At 44.3% G+C, this 21,608-nt stretch overlaps 1 protein-coding gene across 1 annotated transcript in view; it reads right to left on the reverse strand.

Annotated features, from left to right (window-relative positions):
- Positions 1-681: 681 nt before the first annotated feature.
- The window catches only part of LOC142564339 (uncharacterized), a 45,294-nt gene continuing 24,367 nt past the window's right edge, over positions 682-21,608 (reverse strand). The window contains exons 4-8 of the mRNA XM_075675311.1: positions 19,649-19,757; positions 10,138-10,276; positions 9,609-9,759; positions 8,632-8,748; positions 682-801 (exon numbers count right to left, since the gene is read on the reverse strand). Coding sequence (XP_075531426.1) covers positions 10,222-10,276; positions 19,649-19,757 — 164 coding nt within the window. The 3' untranslated portion in view covers positions 682-801; positions 8,632-8,748; positions 9,609-9,759; positions 10,138-10,221. The remainder of the gene's footprint in view (positions 802-8,631; positions 8,749-9,608; positions 9,760-10,137; positions 10,277-19,648; positions 19,758-21,608) is intronic.

The raw sequence follows: 21,608 nt of genomic DNA on the forward strand, positions 1-21,608 counted from the left end.
TACTGCGCACTGCTAGCGGCTTTGAGTCTTCAGGTCGCTCTACCGAAATGACAACACCGCTCGTCGACGCTAAGTGGCTCAGGCGCCTGGAGTCCACGATACGCTACAGAAAGAAGAAAGAGAGAGAGACAAGAAAGGGAAACGGCAGGGAGGTTATCCAGATGAGAAGATCCGGTTTCCTACCCTGCGCTGGGGAGAGAGGGGAGGTAAAGTTATTTCAAACTAGAGATAAAGAAAGGAAGGAGCATAGATGTACAATTAGAGTTGGTCACTGCCACCGCATAGCGTCATCGCACAGAGCAGTAGCACTTGCAGCACTATAAACATCTGTTCAGGCTAGAGCCGCTTGTCCAATTCCGTTGCTCTTAAAAACTGCAGCAGTGCCCTCGTCAGCCTCCGTGGCGATGGCTTGTGATGTCGGCATTCGAAAATAAGTTCCTATGTTAGAGTTCTTTGGTCAAAGCGCGCTATCGTGATTGCGAATGATCGTCTCTGTAAATTGTTAGAGTAACAAAGTTTTGATTGTAGTATAACGTTAAATAAATAAAAAAATATGCACCATTGAATACATCAATTATATCTTAGCAATTACACACTTACAATACTACTTCATAATGCCTGATGACTGGCATCAGGCGTTATATGGATCGCACAGAAGTCTTCTGAAGCACTTGACAAGATGGGAGCAAATATTTTTTTTTTGTTTATTCAAAATATCTGAAGTTTGTGTGTACCCAGGTCAGCACCCGAATTCAAAGGCATTCGTAATTTTTATTACTGGCATTTTCCACTCGTGCATTGCTGGAATGGAAAGAAGAGGTGTTCAGTAGTAGCGCATGCCTCAAAATTCCACAGGGGCAACGAATTCTGGATCTCGCTCTAAAATTATTGTTCTAATATTGCGTAAGTTCAGTGGCTGACTTCTGCTAAAATGGTAAACCTAAAAGATTGTTATGCCTCCACATTCATATTTAGCTGCTTTATTTGTACAGTACCGAGATGCGCAATTTGTCGTTTAGTTCATTTGTAGGTATTTTCTTGTTCTTGTTTTAAAGAGAGCTGTATGACTTCATTTTAGCCGACATTGTGTAACCTTCAGAATTGTTTTTTTTTCCTTTAAGAAAATGGATATATATCACAACAATAACAACAGAAGTAGCTATTGCAACGATAAGATATGGTATGGAAGGAACGGTTGTGCAAACGAATACGCCACAGTTACCGTGTTATGGTCCTGTTGGAAATTCTCTTGACGCATAAGGCATTAGGAGGAGCGGCGAATAGTTTTCGTGCGCTTGTAAAAAGAAGCATGCGATTAGATGCAGAACGTTAAGTCCTTGCACTAAAAGCAATGCAACAAAATGCAGTACAATGAATAAGCTTATGTAAAAAGTGCCCCACCGCCAAAATTCTTTGTGGAATTATAGAATGTGGCACTTTAAGTGGTGAAATTGTTTGAGCAGCCGTGAAAAACTTGGCTGAATTGCGTGGTCACATTGTTTGCGGGATCATGAAAATGTATTTTAGTAAGAAATTCGGTGGGTAAGCGCACCTTTAACACTGTGCTAAACAGTTTCGGTTCCCTGGTATTTTGTAGGTGTGGTATACTGTATTGGTATTATTTACTCCGCGGACATTCGCCGCTTGTGCGCCATATTATACAGCAGGAAGTTCAGAAGTTGTGCGCGACAAGTATTGTCCAAGTTCTGCCCGTTCAAACACGAAGCAGTAATGTATTTATTTATTTATTTACGTATTTATTTACTTATTTATTTATCTATTTATCTATTTCCAATACTCTGAGGGTTCGAATACCGCACAAAGAGGAGAGGCCTACAACGTAAAAGGAAACAGGAAAAATAATACCACAAGGAGGGAAGCATTACACAGAATAATTATTCAAAGCATTATACAGCATACACGAAGTATGCAGAATAATTACCATCTGGAGTACAGTGTGCTACACACGAGAAATTAACGTTTGGTACTATAGTAAGTTTGAGAGGGAATCTTTAAAGGCAGTTCAATCAGCTATGTGCATTATGAGGGCAGGTAAGTGATTCCAGTTTCTTTCGATTATGGGGACAAATGAAGGCGAGCCTGCAGTAGTTGAAAAATATGGTACGTTAACCTTGTGGGGATGAAGTCGGTGCGAGCGAAATGGCGCTGGCATTGCGATCATAGTTATCTGAAATAAAGCGAGCGGTGCGATTTTGCGCTGCCTAAATGCACTGTATGATTTCACAGTGAAAGTAGGTTCTAAAATGTAACAGTTTGAGTGACAGCGGGGCAAGGTAAAATTTTCTTTTCAAGTAACCTAAAGTTTGGTTCACTTTAGCTATTAAATGATCTTTTCTCGATAATTTACTGCATATGATAAACTAAGATAGTGATAGGAAGCTGTGGTCTGCAGGGAGTTGTTGTTTAGAAGGTCGGACGAGGAGATCATGTCACGCCTAGTTACGCGCATGCTTTTTCATTTAGCAACGTTTATTTCCATGTGCCATGTGCATCACCAATCTGTAACCATATTTAGATCATGTTGAAGTGATGTTACGTCTGAATCGTTGGTTATTTTACGGTAAAAGACACGGTCGTCGGGGAACGAACAAACTTGGGAAGAAACGTTTACAATTAAATTGTTGATATAAATGAGGAATAAAAAGGGGCCAAGGACTGACGACGTGAGGTATGCCGGAACCGACTGGAGCCATGGAGAATCGCTGCCGTTAGCTGTGACATGCTGGACACGGCAGGAAAGGAATTCGCGAATCCAATTAAATAGTTGCGGGTCAATATTTAACGCACCCCGCTTGTGTAACAATGAGGAGTGATTAACTTTATCAAAATGCTTGGCGATATCTAAAAAAATACAATCTACAATAAAGCCAAATTCAATATACGTGTGTAAGTTGTTTGTGAAGGCTATAAGTTGGGTTGCACACGAGAAAACTTACGGAAACCATGCTGCGAAGTCGAGAAAGAACAATTATTCTGGAGAAAGTTGACAAGATGATTGCAAATGATATGTTCCAAAATCTTACGCGGAAAGGACGCGAGTAAAATAGGTCGTAAGAGTAGCGTACTGTTCAGTTTGCCTCAAAATCGGCAGAATTTTATGTATTTTCGAGTCTTCTGGTAATGTACAAGATTCATACGACTGAGAAAAAAGATACTCAAGAGTAATTGAACAGCACTCTGTCGTGTTTTTTTTAATTTTGTGTTACCTGATGCGTTCCACAATTGGAACTTTGCTTAAGTTTGTCGATTATTTTTTTTGCGAATCCAACTGCATCAAACATTATCGGATCCATGGGAAGGTAATTGCATAGTGAAAGGCTAGGCGTCAGAAACAATTTCACAAATAGAAATGATTGAACGCAGGCAGCCTTCAATACAGGGGCAGTAAGGGATAGAGGCACGGGATCACTAGGTGGATAGGGGAATGCTAACTTGTGGTCATTGTCAATTTTCAATGCATTCCAAAAGCTTTTCTGGTTAGTTTTCAGCATGTTTTGAAGAGTAGTGTTGAATAAGTAAAGTTTGTTTGACTTCGAAGCAGAAAGGTACGTTGAAGCGGCCGTTCTGTACGACAGCCAATGAGAAGTCTTTCGAGAAATTTTTGCTCTTCGAAAGAAACGTTTCTTTTTGTTAGCTAGTCGGTTTATGTATTTATTGTACAAATGTGCACCATAACTGGAGAATATACGTCGACTGGGTACGTACTTCTTAATTAGTTTTGAAACTAACTCAGAAACATAAAAGACTACGTTGCTCTCCATGGGAGCTACATATATTGCGAAAATAGTTGAATTATTTTTTTTTTCATTTATCTTTTATATTCTCAAGGCTCCAAGGTCCTACGATGTTGTGCGGGTATAATTGGTAACTGCTCCTTTGAATCATGTGTACCGTTTCGCATGACAACGATGAAGGAGGGAGGTGGTCAATTCGGTTGCTGTTTTTGCGATTAAGTGTAAATAATGGGGAATGGTAGGTGTCTGCTTCATAAAAGCATTTTTCACCATTTTGACATCAACCATTTCATTTCAGTTTTTGATATCAACAATACCATTTTTATATATTTTGCCACCAATCTCAGTTGAACGGGCGCATAGAATCGGGACTTTTTCAAATACGAAGTGACATCCGTTTACAATGAAACTACCAAACTTCAAAGTTAAGGAGAGCATATATTCGTCGCGCAGCCAGGTTACAAGTCGAGCTAGAAAAAAAACTTATCGAATTTGGCAAAAACCGACCTAATTCACCCTCACTTAAACTAAGCTTTATGAAGCTTTTCATTGATAAGCTGATGATTATTTCATTGCTGTTTCATGTATGATCCAACAAGTGACAGCGTAAGCGAGTTAAACGTGGTGTTCAGATCACGCAAGCGACAATCAGCGTCATCACCCTAGTACATAGCAATGCGTGAGGGACAATGGCGTATCTTTAACACCACAAGCTTCCGTTCCTGTTGCTAACGCTAGAAGTGTGTTTCGCAAACGCAAGGAACTTCAATCGTTCCTCGATAGCTGTAATGCTGACATTATTGCATTAACGGAAACATGGTGAGAACCTCATGTGCAAGGCGGTGAAATCTTTCACTTGTCTCGATTTCGTACTTTCCGTTGAGATTGTGCTGCTCGCAAAGGCAAAAGCATACTGTTAGCTATTTCGAAGTTCCTGCAGTGTCATCACATTCATATTGACTGTAACCTGGAAATCTTGTGCGCTTGCACTGATGTAGGCTACCATAAAATTACGATCGTTGTTTGCTACCGCGCTCCATCCTACCCATTCGTTCTCGCTGCTGAGCTTCAATATGTGCTTAACATCTTTACTCTGCGGCATCCTTGAAACTCCATTATATTAATAGCGGATTCCTACTTCAAAAAGATATGCTGAACTGCTGATCATCCACACGTTTACCCATTTTCTTAACAAAATAACAACTTCCTTGATCTCTGCTCTGTTTTCCGTAGCATAATTAGTATTAGAACCAACTAACATCTCAGACTGCGCTGCTAAACTGCTTGACTTAATCTTATGTCCTTATCCTGACATCTTTCAACACAATATCTTCTGTCTTTAAACCAGTTGTCTAAAAAAATAATTATTTACCGCTATGATAGAGCAAATTTTGACGCTGTTAACATTGAACTTGCAAAATTTCTTGATTCTTACCTAAGCCAATTTAATGATCGCACGGTTGATGAGAACTGGATTCTTTTCAAAATAATATACATGACCTCACCGACAAGTTTATTTCGTCATGTGCAATATCCTGTAATAATATGAAGCCCTGGGTCAACTCCAAATTAAAAATGCGTTCTAACCAAGAAAACGTCTGTATCGAATAGCGAAGGATAGTACACTTGCATCGAAATGGGATTCTTATTAGAAAGCGCGCAATGCTTGCACAGAAGCTATAAAACTTGCCAAAAAGGCGTTCCAAGTACACACTTTGCCCCCAAGGATTAAGAATGACCTTAAAAAGTTTTGGTGTGTTATTAACCTCTGCAAAAATAATTCTGTCGTGCTGATCAATTCCAGTGGTTCACCGGCACTCGATGATGTATGTCCGCATGTCCTTAATTCTTCGTTCTGTAACAACTTTGTCGTATGTAATCACCCTGTGCCTCCAACTCTTCAGTGTTACGATTACACACCTACAGAATGAATTATCATTGAACCTCTTGTGGTCGAAAATCTAATTAAAGATCTGAAGTTGTCGTTAAGTCCTGGTGCTGATTTGTGCAACACGAAATTTCTGAAAAATAGTGTAGTTGATTCATCTGTTCTGCTTTCAGAAATTTTTCAGCAATCTTCAGATACCCATCAGGCACCTGCAGATTCCAAGGTCGGGAAGGTGGTGCCTCTTCACAAGTCAAGTAGCAAAATTCGCCCTTTAACTACCGCCCCTCGTCCCTCACCATCATTCGTTGCAAGATTTTCGAACATATTTGTACTGACATTTTGTAAAGCACTTAGAAAATAACTCATGTTTCACAAATGCACAACGTGGTTTCCTAAAAAATTTCTCTTGCGATACTCCAATTCTATTACTCACATCCTTCAAGTTATTCTCAACAAAGGTTCATTCCCAGACACTGTTTTTGCTTCTATTTGCTTCTATAATTTGCTTCTATTTAAACTTAGTAAACGTTAACGTGTTCCTATCCTATTTGCGTGGCTTTAACATTTTTCCTTAGTCGGTCACAGTATGTTGCCTCAAATAATCATATCTCTCCATGTAGTACTGTACACTCTAGTGTGCCCGAAGGATTAGTTATAGACCCTCTTCATTTCTTAATTTACATTAAGAATTTACTCAATGATGTTTTTTCTAATATTTACCTTTTCGCAGATGACTGTGGTATCCTCCGTGAAACCACAGGCAAATCTGACGACAACTTCTTACAAGACGATATAAACGCTATCTCTAACACGTGTGACGTATGGTTAATGCAAGTTAACATATCTTAATGTAAATATATGCGTGTAACTCGCAGCAATATTCCTCCGCCGAACTATTACCTTAATGATACTCTCCTAGAAGTCATAAGCTCTTACAACTACTTAGGCGTCCATGTAACCTCGTCACTTTCCTGGTCGTTGCACATCGATAAGGCAATTACAATACTAATCACATGCTTGGTAATCATCGCCGAAACTTTTCTTCTGCTCCTACATCAATAAATATAATCTTTTACATAACGCTTATTATCAGCCAAATGGAGTATGCATCATCCATCTGGGACTCGCACCTCGTCAAGCCTTATTCAATCAGTTGAACTAATCGAAAACAACACCGCGCGTTTCGTTTATAGCAATTGTAGACGCACATCAAGCGTAAATGCCACAAAAAAACTATTTGATACTTGCTCTTCTCTCAGCCCGACGTAAGTACTTTCCCCTTGTTTTATTTCATAAACTATATTTCCACAATTGCTACCTGCACGATAAGCTTATGACATGTCCTACTTACATTTCCCCTCGCATTTATCACAGCCATAATGTTGGAATAATTGAATGCCACACCCGAACCTGTCACGAATAATTTATTGCTAGGACCTCGGGAATGGAACCACCTTCCCGGGGCAGTTGTCCCAATCAAGGACAACTCAAAGTTCCGTGCGGCCTTATCAGATATAATTACTCGCAGATAGAATTAACTAATAATTTGTGCTGTAATGCCTAACCACATCTTGCTGCTTTGTTATTACTTATGTATATGTTTCTTACCCACTCCCCTCAACGACACTTCGCTCTTTAGGGTACAATAAAATATAAATAAATTAAATAACTAAAAGAGACTTCTGTTTATAAGGAATATATACTCTTAACTTACCAAAACGAGGAATAGAAATGTTTCAAAAATGCCAGTTACATCCCGCCAATGAAATTCGGTTTGGCTTCAAAGCAATTTTACGCATTTGCATCTTCAGGGTGCTAGACACTTGCAAAATGCTTTTTTGCTTTTGGGATTGAAGATTTGGCGTAACAGGTAACTTCAGTTGATTAGAATTTTAAACATTCACCGAAAAATGACATCGCCAACCGTTTGCGATGGTTCCATTGTTTGCATGGCAGCAATTGCGTTTATCGTACTTCACATTCTCAAAATTGTTCATAACTAGCAAAATTTGCTTATTGATACACGATACTAAGAATGCACGAATGTTACGTTTTTCTTCAATCAAGCAAGAAAGCGCACATTTTCCGAATATGGGTAAACTATCTCGTGTACACATGGGGAAGCCTTGCTCACGAGGCGAGTCCCATGATAACCCTATGTGTATCGCTCATATGCTCAAAGGCAAGCCAAACAGAAAAGCTAGAGCACTGGTGTGGAAGGTGTATTCGAGGGAATGCTGGATACATGCTGCTGAAAATGAGTTTCTGGAGCGTTTTAGGCTTGATGCTTCAGAGATGAACACTAAACTAGCTTTCATGTAATGACTGCTTTTTTCTCCAGAAAAAAATAATTTTATCTCTTCTACGTAGAAACATTTCGCTATGAAATATTTCCAACAATTTTGTTCCGTGTAAGGCATCTACTGAACTAAAACAGTAATTTCAACTGATTTAGGTCCTATTTAATAAAGATATCTTTGCATATTGCCCTCTTTATGGGATGTCACTCTTGAAAAGGGTATTTCAAAGCACGTTGCATATATTTATATATTTCCCACATCTTGTTATTTCTTGAAATAAGACTTTGTATGATTGATAAGATATGTCATTGCTAATTAGGCGCAATTTCTTGAAACTTCGTTTGGAGAAAGGAGAAAAATTGGGAAACTGTTTGACTTTCGACATGTGTCCATTAAACCTCTTCAACATCTGAAAGGAACCTTCAGTGTAACATGTGACATGGCATAAGCACAGTCGCCGAACACGAGACTAATCGCTCTGAGTACTTCAGTAAGCGTACGGTCACTTTAAAGATATCAACAGCGAACTGCAACCTAAACACACGTAAATTATTTGTGCTGCTGACAATTCACTCCTCAGTTGGCACTCTTTGACCACTTCTGGCCATTCCACCAATAAACCCCGATCACCATGATCATCAATCACTATGCTTCTATACTATATTCTTTGTTCAAATATTAAACTTACGAGGAAGGGATTTTCATTGTTGCAGGGCGTATGGTCTCCATCATGTAGATAATATATAACTCCAACTGATTTTGTTTCGTAGCTAACGCTGCATGAAAAGTAGCAGGGTTTCTTTGTCTAAATGCCGAAAAGAAAACGGCACAAATTAAACAAATGTAGAATGACCGGTAGCGCCGCACTGTTTACCGATGCGAGTATAGACCGGTCGAAAGTTTTTAAGAAAACTACTTTACCACTGTCTATTTGGCACCACAGCAAAATACTGTAACAGCCGTAACAATATTTTAGATGTCGACTATCGATAACATTCGAAGGCAATTAATTAACATTGAACCACTGTAAAAACCCACCGTATTGCCACCGTCGAAACCAGGTATGCATAAGGCGCGTAATGCAGCGGGAATAGTCTATCGCACTAGCCTAAAATCACGCAATCCTAGAATTTAGGCTGAACCCGAAAGCAAAGCACTCAAAATATATGTCATCCAACGCTCCATGTACTCCTCTCATGCGGGGGGTGACATCATAGAGTGCTGTGCGCAGTACGGCATTCTGCGCATTTTACGTTTGAAACTCCGCCTTGTTTCTGCGGTTTGTGTGCTCTATAAATTTCGGCCGATCCCTAAAAGAGTGCAGTAAAAAATGTTAAGCTGTCAGACGCTTCTGCTACTCTCCTAACATGAGTGTTAACGCGGTCGACTGCAGCGTGCCGTCCCTCCGCCCCATTTTCACCCCAAAATATGCTGAGGAAAACATTGACTTTTGGTTGACGCCAATGTAGGCTTGAACAATAATGCCTTTTATCTTTAATTTTCAGAACGGCCAAAATTTAGCGCACTGCACCAGTAGCAGACACAAGGCCTAGGCTACACCATTCAAGGGTCTCACTACGGTTCGAGAGGATGAGTTTTGTTAAGTGATATGCACATCATACTTGGACCATATTATTATAACTTCAACGTAAGGAATCAACGTACCTCAATGCGTGAGATTGACTGCCCATCACTCATGTGTTTTTGACATGCTTCAGACCTTAGGTTCCACAGTTGTGGATTATTCTCAAGCCTTGTGCCCAATTGAGGTTGCTCGATGTCTGTCTCTCCAAACAAACAGATAGCTTGGGGTGTACTGCGCAAGTAGGAAATACGAGAGGTACACAAATAAGCAGTTCTAAATGTAGGAGATCTGTGTTTAGATTCTAATTCAGTTGAAGGGAAATTGTGACAAGAGCACAAAAAATCACTTCATAAACCTAAAATTACGCCCAAAACGGGACGATATTAAGCACATATCAATTTAATTTCGCATCCATGCTATTGTCAACAAATCAGCGATGATTACAATGCTTATAAACTGTCTCTTTACTAAACCCCTCTACATCTGGCAAACGTTTGTACTATAGAAGTACCCTGTCGATCACAAACGTAAGCTTTCCCAACCGCTTGTGTTACACTACCCTAATAATAAAGGAACCTGTAAGAAGCGCCATGAGAAAAACGAACTTACTTCAAAAATGCATTGATGGACGCCTTGCTACAGCTTGAGTAGGTTTCTCCTCTCTCTTCAAAATAGGGGTTCATTAGGTGACGATCACTCTCTGGACACCCTTTTGGATGCTTCTTGTCCATCGTGAGCAGATCCGAGCCTGAAAGTGTATAGTTGTTAATGTGCATGCAGTCTACATAAGATTATCAATAATCAGATGATTGGCCCCTGTAAACCACGGCTGCGGACCCACCTACATATGCGAGCAGACGTTATTTGTGATGAAGTACTAGTCCGAATATGTATTTTCCTTCACTGATGAAAATCTGTGAGCTACTCTTTGCATAACTACCTCGCTCGTGAACATCGCTCGTGCTCAAGCCCATGAAAGTGGCTTTTTGTTGCACATCAACAACAACAAATTACTACACCATAAGAGGAAACGTCGTTGCTCTACTAGGAGCCACAATCACAGGCGCACCATTGTTGATTAAACTTCAATTTTGTGCGTGTAGTCCACACGTTTCGCCGTTATTCCTGCGATTCTTGTTGATTAGGAACGTTCACTAAACGTGTCTTTATTGTAGGTGTTCTCAATATAAATATTCGCAATTACGTAAGCTAATCACAGCATACTTCTGCCGGTGGCAGGACTCGAAACAAAGACAGTAGCGTACAATTAAGTTCAGCCCGTTGGCCTAGCCCTCAGAGAGGCTTAGATTCTCGAGCACGCCAAACCTCCTCCCAGGAACAAGAGTTGCCCCCCCCCTTGACTACGGTGTGCACTATTTTCGCAGCTCTCTGTGCCGCTCCTGCAGTTAAACCAGAGTGAAACAACGTGCGTGCGTACCGTAGAATGGTCTTCATGGCAGGGTCCCATATGGACTTATCCGCGCACTGTGGTTGTTCATTCTGATATTCCCGAGTCCTTGTCTACAATGGCAAGCGTAGTTAGGAATTAGAGTCCGGCCTTGCGTTGCTCAGTTCATGCAATGTATCTAGACGATCGGTGGAAAGCCATTTAGCTACCTCCCTCTAGACCTTGGCAGTTGAAGCCGAGGAGCTCTGTTTTATTCTCGTTTGATGCTACAGCTCGTTTACGTGGACGACGTGACCGCCTCCTCGAAGGGGGTGCTGCTGCTGCCGCTTCTTTGTGTAAAGCGCGGGCATTGCTCATTTGGTTCAATATTTTCACCTGTTTTCTTAGGCGGGGGGGGGGAGCACTGCTATTGGCCTCATCTTGTTCATTGCAACTACACCACTTCATTTGTCTTACTATGCGTAATGACTTCTCATGGCTGGGCCTGGCCTGTGCAGATAGGGCTGACATAGCCTAATTCTATGCACTTGCAGCATACCGGTAATCGGAGCACACGAGGACGCACGAAGTGACGCACGCAGCCCTGCTTGACTTGACAAGGTAGCGTGGCTCCCTCGAACACTATCTTGACCCTCGTCCAGCCACCGTAACGATAAAACTCCAGGGTATCACTCTTAGTGACAAAATCGTTTGTGTTTCTTCATGCCTCCAGTGAAAGATCGCATCGAAAATGACGCCTGTCTCAGTGCGATAAGCATGCAGGATAAATGGGAGGGCTTGTTTATGGTGTATGTCACGCTCTTCGCAAAACATAAGGAAGGATCAGCGTCCAGTAGCTCGCTTCAACGGCAATCGCGCAATCGCTGGTGGGAACTGACGTTTCTAACAAACAAACCTATACGAGTGTTTTTAAGGGTTCAATGAATGATGCAAAAATATGTAGACGAGATTGTACCAAAACTGGACACGACTTGGCCTTCGAAAAGGCAAAAAACCAAACTTCTTGCGGCTCATAGTGTATCAGTGAACATTCAGCGGGTAATAATGCAAGTTTCAACGTCGTCCGTTAACACCGTTCTCTTAATTCACGCCAGTACACAAACCATCGGACGCGATTTACGATATATATATATATATATATATATATATATATATATATATATATATATATATATATATATATATATACATATAGGTTTTTCATGTAGCGCGGAAATTCTCGGGGATTCGGACTTATTAATATGGCACACAGCTGTGCTCACTCGGGCTCATATGCATCCTAATTCTGGTTAACCGGGCTGAATCACACTCACTCAGAAATTTTACACGTAGCCTCGCGCAGTCAGAATTAGATGTTGGGAAATTCTACTCATACGTGCTAACTGGGACTCGGGCGCACTAGTATTCTACTCAGCTATCGTAATTCAAACTCGGACGGAGTAGAAATTTCAATAAACTTCCGTAATCAGACACAAACACGGAAAATTCTACTCAGCATAGCTCTTTCCTACACAATCAGGAGGGTCATACGCAAGTACGTCGTCTTAGACTACGCCTTTTCCTACTCGAGTGTTGCTCGTGAATTCATCGCATCATATGTAAGAAGACCTTGAACCTCCGTACGAGGCCAATATTGAGCAAGTGCAGGGTGTACGACGCCGTTTACTCAAACTTCACGGTTGGCGTCAGACGTCATCATAGTGACTGGCCAGGAGCGTACAAACTTGATACAGGGCGGCAAGGAAACGGATGAAACCTCCAAGCGTTTTAAAAAGGGAGAACACAGCGCTCAGAAGGGGCAAATCAGCACCATTTTCTTCGTTTTTGGCGCCTTGGCAGTTTCTTCCGTTTTCACGCCGCTCTATATCACGTTTGTAAAGCATTACCAATTACCCGAATTTGCAGCGCAAGTGGCCATGGGTGTCAGCAAACGAGGGGGCGCGGCACGGACGTAAGGTACCTTTTGCTAGACCTAAGATTTATTTCGACTTTCAATTAGTGAACTATGAAAAAGAAGGCAGCTCAAATTATAGGCCTATAGGGGCCTTGACGCCTACAATTGGCGATGCGACGCAGACATTCCACCTGTGGAAGCAAACACTTTCCTCGGGGAGACGGCGTTAGTCCACCTTCTTGTGACGGACCATTCTTGTCAGACGACATAGCATGCGCCACAAACGTGCGGCACTTGCCGACCCTAGGCAGCATGTGACACCACTTTCGATTACTGACCTATCAGTGATTACCCTCCTGTTGGTAGCCGCAAGTCTCTTGTGTAATGGCAATGAAAACGCACCTAATTGTTTCGCAGTGGACGTCACGGTGTGAGCACCATGCACACCATACACACCGAACATGAGCTTATGCATAGTGCGTAGATTTCATATAAGTGTAACAAAGTGAATGAAATAAAGTTGCTTCCTCTTCCTCGAAGTAGCAGGTCGTACAGCATCTCATACTGGAGAGCAAGTTGAGGACATGCAGTGGCCAGCAGCTACTGTGCAGAGGGATAGGAAATTCAGCTTTGATGTTCAGCCTGTTCATCCACAGTAGGTGCATTGCAAACGGTGCCAACATATAGCCATCTAGCCGAGGTTGCATTGCTGTTGTCTCGGCTGTTTCTCTCCTTTGCAAATACTCGATGAACGTGCACTTTCTGGCCGCTTTAGCAACTTCTTTTTACTCGTCTTCTGCAAGCAGTCGGTCATGACCAGCGCGAAAACCACAAGCACAATGCGCAGGAGCACAAGGCCACTTCCCCTTTAGTTATATGAATGATAAGGTTGGTGGCTACTGCCATCCTACCCTTTTACAGCGCAGCTTTAAGACGCCCGTTTCTGCGGCGAGATCCGGCGCTCCTCGTAACCGAGCGAATGGGCACACCAAAGTCCGAAAGAGCGAACGCAAAACGTAGTGGGGCATGAAAGACTGCCACAGCGAAGAGAGCGCGAGGAAGAAAGCGGAGAAGGAGCCTGCAACAGAACCATGAGGCGGAAAGCAGAGGAGAACGGTAACGCGAAAGCGTTAGAAGTGTTGTGCCGCGCAAGACGGACCCTGCGGCGACGATAGCTACAAAATGGCGCCACAGTAGCCCGCGTCATCTGTGTGGGGAACAAAGCGCTGCATGAGTGGACGTATGTCTGAGGCGGCTGATCGAATCGCACATACGCGTCACCCACATGCTGCCATTCGCGATCTCCCAATTAGCGAGGCAGTCATGCCACACTTCGCTCCGTTTGAAACGTGCCGTAAGAGACAGATTGCGAAATAAAAATGTGTAGTGACGCGCTGAATCATCGCGTTAGGTAGCGTCGTATTCACCAGTGATCTTTTCTTTTTTGCGTCTCCCCCTCCATAACGCTAAAAACAACCTTTCCCAGCTGTTGATGGAATGATCGACTTAGTACACTAAAAATACAGTAACAGAAATAAGCGGGAATCGAAACAAAAGAGGCACTGAGAAGAACATTGCACACAGGCAAACGCAGAGGGTTCAGTATTCCGATAACAATATTGCACACCCGGGCGCAGATATTCTTTGGAGTGCTAATTACAACCCCGTTGCCTAATATTAACCCCAAATTTTAGGCGATTCTTTCATATCAGAGCGAGGTTATCGACCAATCCTTCAATGGGTGATAAAAGTAGAGACTTATACCTTCAACCATTCTAAAATCAGACAGCCTGGTAACACGTGTTTTAGCATTTAGGTGTTTCTCATAACATGACGCATATGAACTTTTTAAACACCAAGCAAAAATGTATGCTCGTTCACCAGTGTCCGAAATAGCCAGAATTATTTGAATTGGCCTGTTCGGTATAGGGAGACTCGTTTATTTCACGTTTATTCTTGTGCGTGTATAAGAGACGAGAGAAAGCATACTAGAATATCTTCCACATTCTACGATTTCACTTACCAGTTCTACTCCTTACTCTCCAAGCTCGCGATGGATCGGCAAATATCACATCGAGTCCTCAGGTGTGGCAGGTTAGCTCTCTTAGCTGCACTCTTGTATGGTAAGCTCTGTCGAGGAGCAAGTGCTCGCACCGTCACCACCATCCTGTGTTTACTAAGTTGTCCTCTCAAGCCACTAGCCGCTTGCTGGTGCAGTTTGTTCTTACATATGTGATTTCTTTGGAAGCCTCTGTCACTGCTATGTGACTTCGTACCTTTGCATAATAACAGGCAGCAACAATATTTGTCGTGGGCCCTGCCAGATTGACCCGCTTTAATTTATTCAGATCTTTTGGTTAGCTTTCTAAACTGCCCCTCGTTTTCTTCAAGCGTTCTGTGGGTCTGTTTGAAAGAAGGTACAGGCACTTCAGCATGTAGCACCCATGCGACACCGAAACGCGAGGAAGCTAATATCGGCGTTATCTCTTCGAACAACGAGAAAGAAAGTTGGGTAGCGATTGCTCGATGCGCAAGCGCAGCACTGTCGGCGTTGTTTTAGAAGCCTATTACGCTGGTCTTATTTGTCGGGTGCTCCGTTGCGACCCCTCAGTTGGCGACATTGGTAACCTGGGAGAACGCATCTGTCAACGCCTTTCCCTAGCCGGAGCCCCAGTTCAGCCCACCACTATTTCAGTTCCGGTCCGGTCACGCTATGTCGCCGAATGGTTCCTGGAGGTTGAGCTGGCTCTCGAGCTGAACATCTCGATCCAGGAATTCACGTGCGAGTTACTTTTCCAAGTACTGCCGCATAACCTGAAACTCCGCCTCAGGCTTCCATTGTCTGTCCCTGCGCTCCTACGATAAGCTACGACAGGCCGTGCCGAACTAGCCGTGCGCCCTTTTCTAGAGGTTGACAGCACAGTACGCAACTTATCTTTACCAACGCCCTCGCGGCGAATTCTAAGTGCGGCTCTTCCGGGGCCCGTATGCCATTGTCATCAGGCAAGCCTTCTTCCCTCGCCTCGCCACGATGCCGTCCCGTTGACCGACAGGTGCGCTGTCGTGCAGTCCCCGGCCTCAGCCTTTCACCAGAGGTCTCTTTCCTGCTAGTACGCCCACATTGTTCTTGTCAGGGGTATCGGCACTACAACGGTACCGGACACTTACACGCCTTTCTCGCCATCAACGATCGCACGTAACAGGTGACACCACCGACCTAACGAAGGCTCCCGCACCTCACGCCATCGCACTTGGCGCTCGGCCCCCGACAGAACTTCCAACCGATCTGTCCACATCATCCGCTTAGCCAGCCTCCGAGCACGCCCACGAACTCTGCACCTAGCCGAATCCGTGGCCTCCGACCGTGCCAACTATCGCCACCGCAAACACAAGCCACGACCGCCTGCCACCACCGAGTTCGAATCCAGTTGAAAACACATTGGCGGGCTAGTTGGTTTGACTCCATGATAGAATGTGCAAGCGCTACTGAACGAGGCCGTACAAGGACATACACAGGACAGCGCGGTCAGCGCAGTCCTCAACGCTGTTGCAACAGGTAACTCAACCTATGGAGTGCTTCCGAATCTTCACATGTGCTCCACGGACGTTCGCGCCTCGCCGCTGTACGCCTCAAGGTCTCGTCCCACTCCCAGTTTTTGCGGTGTCGCAATGTGAGACACACTGCCTTCTGCGTCAAATTTTGATGCCGAACGACTAGACACTCCTAAGAGCCTCAGCCCCACTTTGCCTGGTCAGCCCATAGCTAAAGTCATTGGGAAAAAATACAGAGTACCGCGTTCGTTTTCCCCGCGCCGCCAACGCGTTCATTGGTTCAACCGTACCACGTGACTTTGGGGTGCCATATATCTTCCAAGCGCCGGGTGGGCCGGCTGAGTTAGAACGCAGGCAGCGCAGGTTCCCTACGTTTTTTGTATTCCGATTATCGCGTTCGCATTTGACTGCAAGGAAATCATGCCTGGCTGCTGCGCCTTCGGATGCAGCAAGCGATCTGAGTCTGGAAAAACTTTTTATTCTATTGCGACCGGGAAGAATGACCGAGAGCGTCGTTCTGCGTGGTTACACAGAATCGGCCGGAAGAACTTCAAGCCTACAAAAAACACCCGCCTGTGCGAGGTATAAGTACACCTTGCTTGTGCTTTTCGGCACTGTTTAAGAAGACATTTAAGCGAAGTGCACGCGGTTTTAGCGATGCTACGAAAATAGGAGTTCATTGCAGGGATCGTTCGCGTCTTGCACGCTTGACGCGGGCACCCGTGTACGGTTTCGTTGTTCAACACAGGCGGTTATTCCGTGCTCGTGGCACGCGAAGGCACACTTGTCGCGCGAGAATACCGCGTCCTCACGTGCACCAGGCACTCGCATGATTTCTCCGCGCACGTGAGCGCGCGCTCGCCTCGAGTCACTCGACCCATATGGCTCTTGTTTTTCGCAGATCGTGACGATCGCAGTCAATAAAAACATGGTCAATACGAGGCCCATGATACTTCCTTTTTTCCACTTATCCTTTGCTCATTTATACATACGGATTTCGAGCTGGAAACCAACAGAGAGGTGATACTCACAACACATGCTTCAAAATTTGAGCTTGTAAGCCGAGCACATGCAATTAACTGAAGTCAGCATACATATTATGTTTTATGTTGCAATGCTATGGTGCATACCTAAATAATGTTGTGCTTGATGCAAATACAAGAAATACAAAACAACAGAACACCCAGTAGCTTTAGTTTCCCTCTGTCACTATGTATGTTACATAAACCGCTCTAAAAGCACAAGAATTTTATAGATCGCCAATGTAATTTTTAAAAAAAATATGCTGCGTCACCAGCGGGCGTTCATGCTTTTTTTTACACAGGCAGCAAATCTTGGCCGTCTACCAAAACAGTGATAAATAGGTTCAGAGAGTAGCCGCTCATGAACGCACTAGACAGCCGCGTTCGTAAATCGCAATGTAGCAAACTGTCGCTCATTATCAGTGTACAGAAGTACATATACGTTGCTGTAACTACGCAAATGGCTCATATTGGCCTTCCACAAGATTTAGTGCGCAAAATGGTCATCTAAGTTCGTTTTTACGCCTGCTGTGCCCAGATCGTCTTACGATCACGGCCAAACACCGGTGCGCACACGGCCGTCGCAGCGTGTCGTGCGTATACGGCGGACGAAGTCGCCCGGCAGAATCGAGAACGCGCGGTATTCGTTTACAAGCTAAATTAAATGCATCCGATTTAGCTTGTGAAATTATACAATGAACGTGCGTGCCTGTGACACTGTCAGGTGTTAGTTTCGTCCGGCTTGGAAACATTCAATATTAGCCGACGGCGGTCCACGATGTTCACGCCCAAAAGCACAAGCTTGCCTCATTCCGGCTCGAAGTGATGTTTATCGTAGCACAGTTGCAGCAGTAAACACGATCGGCGTGCAAAACAACCACCGGCTGCATTACTTCGCCCAAAATAGCATTTTATTTTCGTTCTTAGCGACTATTGTCTCCGGGCACAAAGTATTTGTACTTCCGAAAACACTCAACCCGATGTGTCCTCGAATATCAGGTTCTTCCAACACGGCAGCCTTCCCGCGACGCGGTCGGCTTGGAAGGTGTATGGTGGTGGCCGCTCAGCGTTGCCAGTCAAATCCCGTCCTTTGGGGTACTCTGAAATTTTTTCTAGTGACTCTATCCATAGCTAAATAACGACGCACTCTGTCGCCAGGTGCGCCGGAGCAATTTCGCTTCCCGACAGGGCGCGCCAAGTCCACTTGCAAGTTCCAGCGCATGCGTCGTGGCCAGCTAAGCGCTTCGACTGAATTTGCGTAGCACCCAATGCCACCTGCCTGAGCTATGCGACAGAGTCCATGACCTACATGCTGACTACTTAGACTGACCCTTTGTAACGCGGTCACACTAACTCGCCATTTGGCCGTTTCGTCTCGGAGGGAGCCCTGTAGCGCCCACCGACGCCTCAGCGCGGGGACTAAGAGGTCTGTGTTCTCAGCCGGTGCAGTGGCGCTGGCTGCGAAAGACAAGGGAAAAAATGTTGGTCAGGGCGTGCTCGCTGCGCAAGAATGACACGAAGAGTATTTGTGAGTTGTACGTGGCAAAAACACGATCTCAGTAGGAGGCACGCCGTAACGGGGGACTCCGAATTTACTTTGGCAACCTGAAGTTCTTTGACATGCACCCAATGAGCGGTACACGGGCGTCTTTTGCATTTCGGCCCCATGACACATGCAGTGTTCTGCAAGCCTACTGCGCTGATCCTCTTGGTCGCTCGCTCCGCCGCGACCCCTCAGTTCCCGACAAGCAAAACGTCCCACCAGAGGGATGCGTTCTTCACTACGGTACCAAATGGGTCCTATGTTCTTACGTTCAAGACGGCGAGCGAATACTATTTTTATAAACCACCCGCCTTATGCATTCCTTCCGTCTAGACAGCTTAGGCAATATTTGCAAAGTTGCAGCAATGTGAGCGTGCGAAACGTCATATTCGTAATTCTACTACGTACGCTGCAGCCCAACTAACGACGATATTTTTCTATTTTTATTTGGTTTGACGAAGCATTCTGACGCAGTGATTCCTACTCTAGGCTTCTAACCGCCATAATCTTGAAGGCACTTTACTCCGAAGCTGCCCGAAAGTTCAAGCAGAGCGGCGCAATGGCCCAGTTGCCGCAATTACCCTTGTACAATGGTGAGTCTGGGGAAACATTTTGAAACAATGGCGGCCTATCATACATCATGTATGCGGTAAAGGCTGAGGCTGTTTCAGATTTTGGTCTACCATTTTTCAGGCACTTACGCATGTGATATTTCATGGGCAGTGGTCAAGGAAGATCTGTACGAGTCACCAGAGTCCGACACAATCGCCACCTTCGCCCTACCGCAGGTTGCATTCCTCCAAGTCATTCCTGTCAATACAAAAACACAGTAACTATTAGGATGTGGAGACGTCGTACTCGAGGTGCGTGAGGATCCCAACTATGAATTCATCTAAGTGCTCAAGATCTTTCCCTTTATGAAAGTGTGTGATAAGTAAAACAATTGCTGATGTAATAAATTACAAGTTTGTGTCCAAATATATTCCGTCTACAAGTTTTGCATAATTATCATGTTAACAAATGATTCCAAAATAAAATGGTCGAGTTTAGTATAGCAGTAGTTGGTAGTTTGCGCTACGTACGTCCACACCCTGTCCTTCACTCAATATCATCAGTGTAAAACTTGGCGCAATAAAACCATGAAAATGGTCGAAGCATGCAACGTCAACTCAAGCTGGGCTGTTGTGACACTCTTCTCGGCGTTTTTGATGCGTTAACATTACTAGGCTTACTTGCGACCCCGCCGTCATCCGAAAGCTGTGGGAGAAAGTCGGAATACAAATTACGTCATCTTCATCTAACTAAAAAGAAGTGGCCACGGTGAGGATTCGATCCACTGCCCCATAGCCACTGTTACCGCGGCGTAGCTGAGAGCGCTAACCACTGTGCCACCGTTGCAACAGGCAGCACTGAGGAATGTCTTCGATGCTGTTAACGTGACTGGGTTCTGCCTGGCGGGCGGTTCTTCAAATGGCGCATGATAGCAATGGTGTGACCGTCGTCGCTTTGGAGTCTTCAGCTTCCGAAGTCTAATCACTCACGTCCGCATCATCACGCGAGGCAGCAAAACATGGCCGGAGGCGCCAGTTTGCTGCCGGCGAACTACGAGGCTATCGCAACGCAGCGAAACGTGCAAAGCGAGCTGCTCCAGCGGAACACCGTTCACCGCCCAAGTGCACTACGATCCGAAAGGCAGTGGGAGCGGCTGCCGACGCCAACGTTTATCGGCGCGATGCAACCGGTCTCAAATTCAAGCTCGCCTATCCAGTAGATGCAATCACCACTTCGCGAGGGACCAGATTCACTTTGGTCTTCGATAACATGCTAGGCACAGTGCACGATTAATGACATGCTACTGCGATCACAAGGCCATGCTACTGTTAGTCAACTTGGACCCGCAGACCCGTCACCGGAGTACCAATCAAGGACAAAGCTCACAAGCACCAACAAAAGCTTTGCCTAAGAAGTTTGTCAACGCACGTGGAATCTACAGATTATTTTCTCAGACGGGCGCTTATCTGTACGTTTTTTAAACGAAGCTTTCATTGACAACTTGACCAAGTTTTGCTAGTTGTGTCTGTCTTCGCAGGGTGTGAGTTTGGACCGTATGTGTATTGCGGGAAATTTAGTTCGGTGAATTATTGGCAGCAAGCACACCTCTATTGGGTCTGTTGAGTCAATAGATAAAAGGTGTCCTTGTATTGTAGGGTGAGGCGTACCATTAAGAACAGGTCTAGTAAGATTGACCATTATGCTCAACAGCGTCATGAGATTTAATATTGCTTACATTTGCGCTACGCCATTCGTTGGCCATTTCGGGTACACAGCGCCTAATTTAAATTTATATAGGTTCTAATATGTCAATTGAATCTGTTCTTTCCCATTATATCATCGTGTATGCATCAACGCTGAAGCGCGTACTCCTACCGCAGCCGCAACCAAAACTGCTTGAGGCATGCTGTATTGTGGTATTCTGTTGTTCACGCGGTACAGTTGGCACCAGCATGAATAATTCAGTTTGGATTGTTTCATGGTGCATACCGATTGCCATGCTATTTTTTTTCTGAAACTATTAACAAATATACGGATTTCGTCATTGGGAGGTAGTATTACTTTTCTTTTTGTAGTGAGCGTGACACTTGTATATATACGCGAACTGTG

The sequence above is a fragment of the Dermacentor variabilis genome, chromosome 11, assembly GCF_050947875.1.
Source record: "Dermacentor variabilis isolate Ectoservices chromosome 11, ASM5094787v1, whole genome shotgun sequence".
Classification (NCBI taxonomy): domain Eukaryota; kingdom Metazoa; phylum Arthropoda; class Arachnida; order Ixodida; family Ixodidae; genus Dermacentor; species Dermacentor variabilis.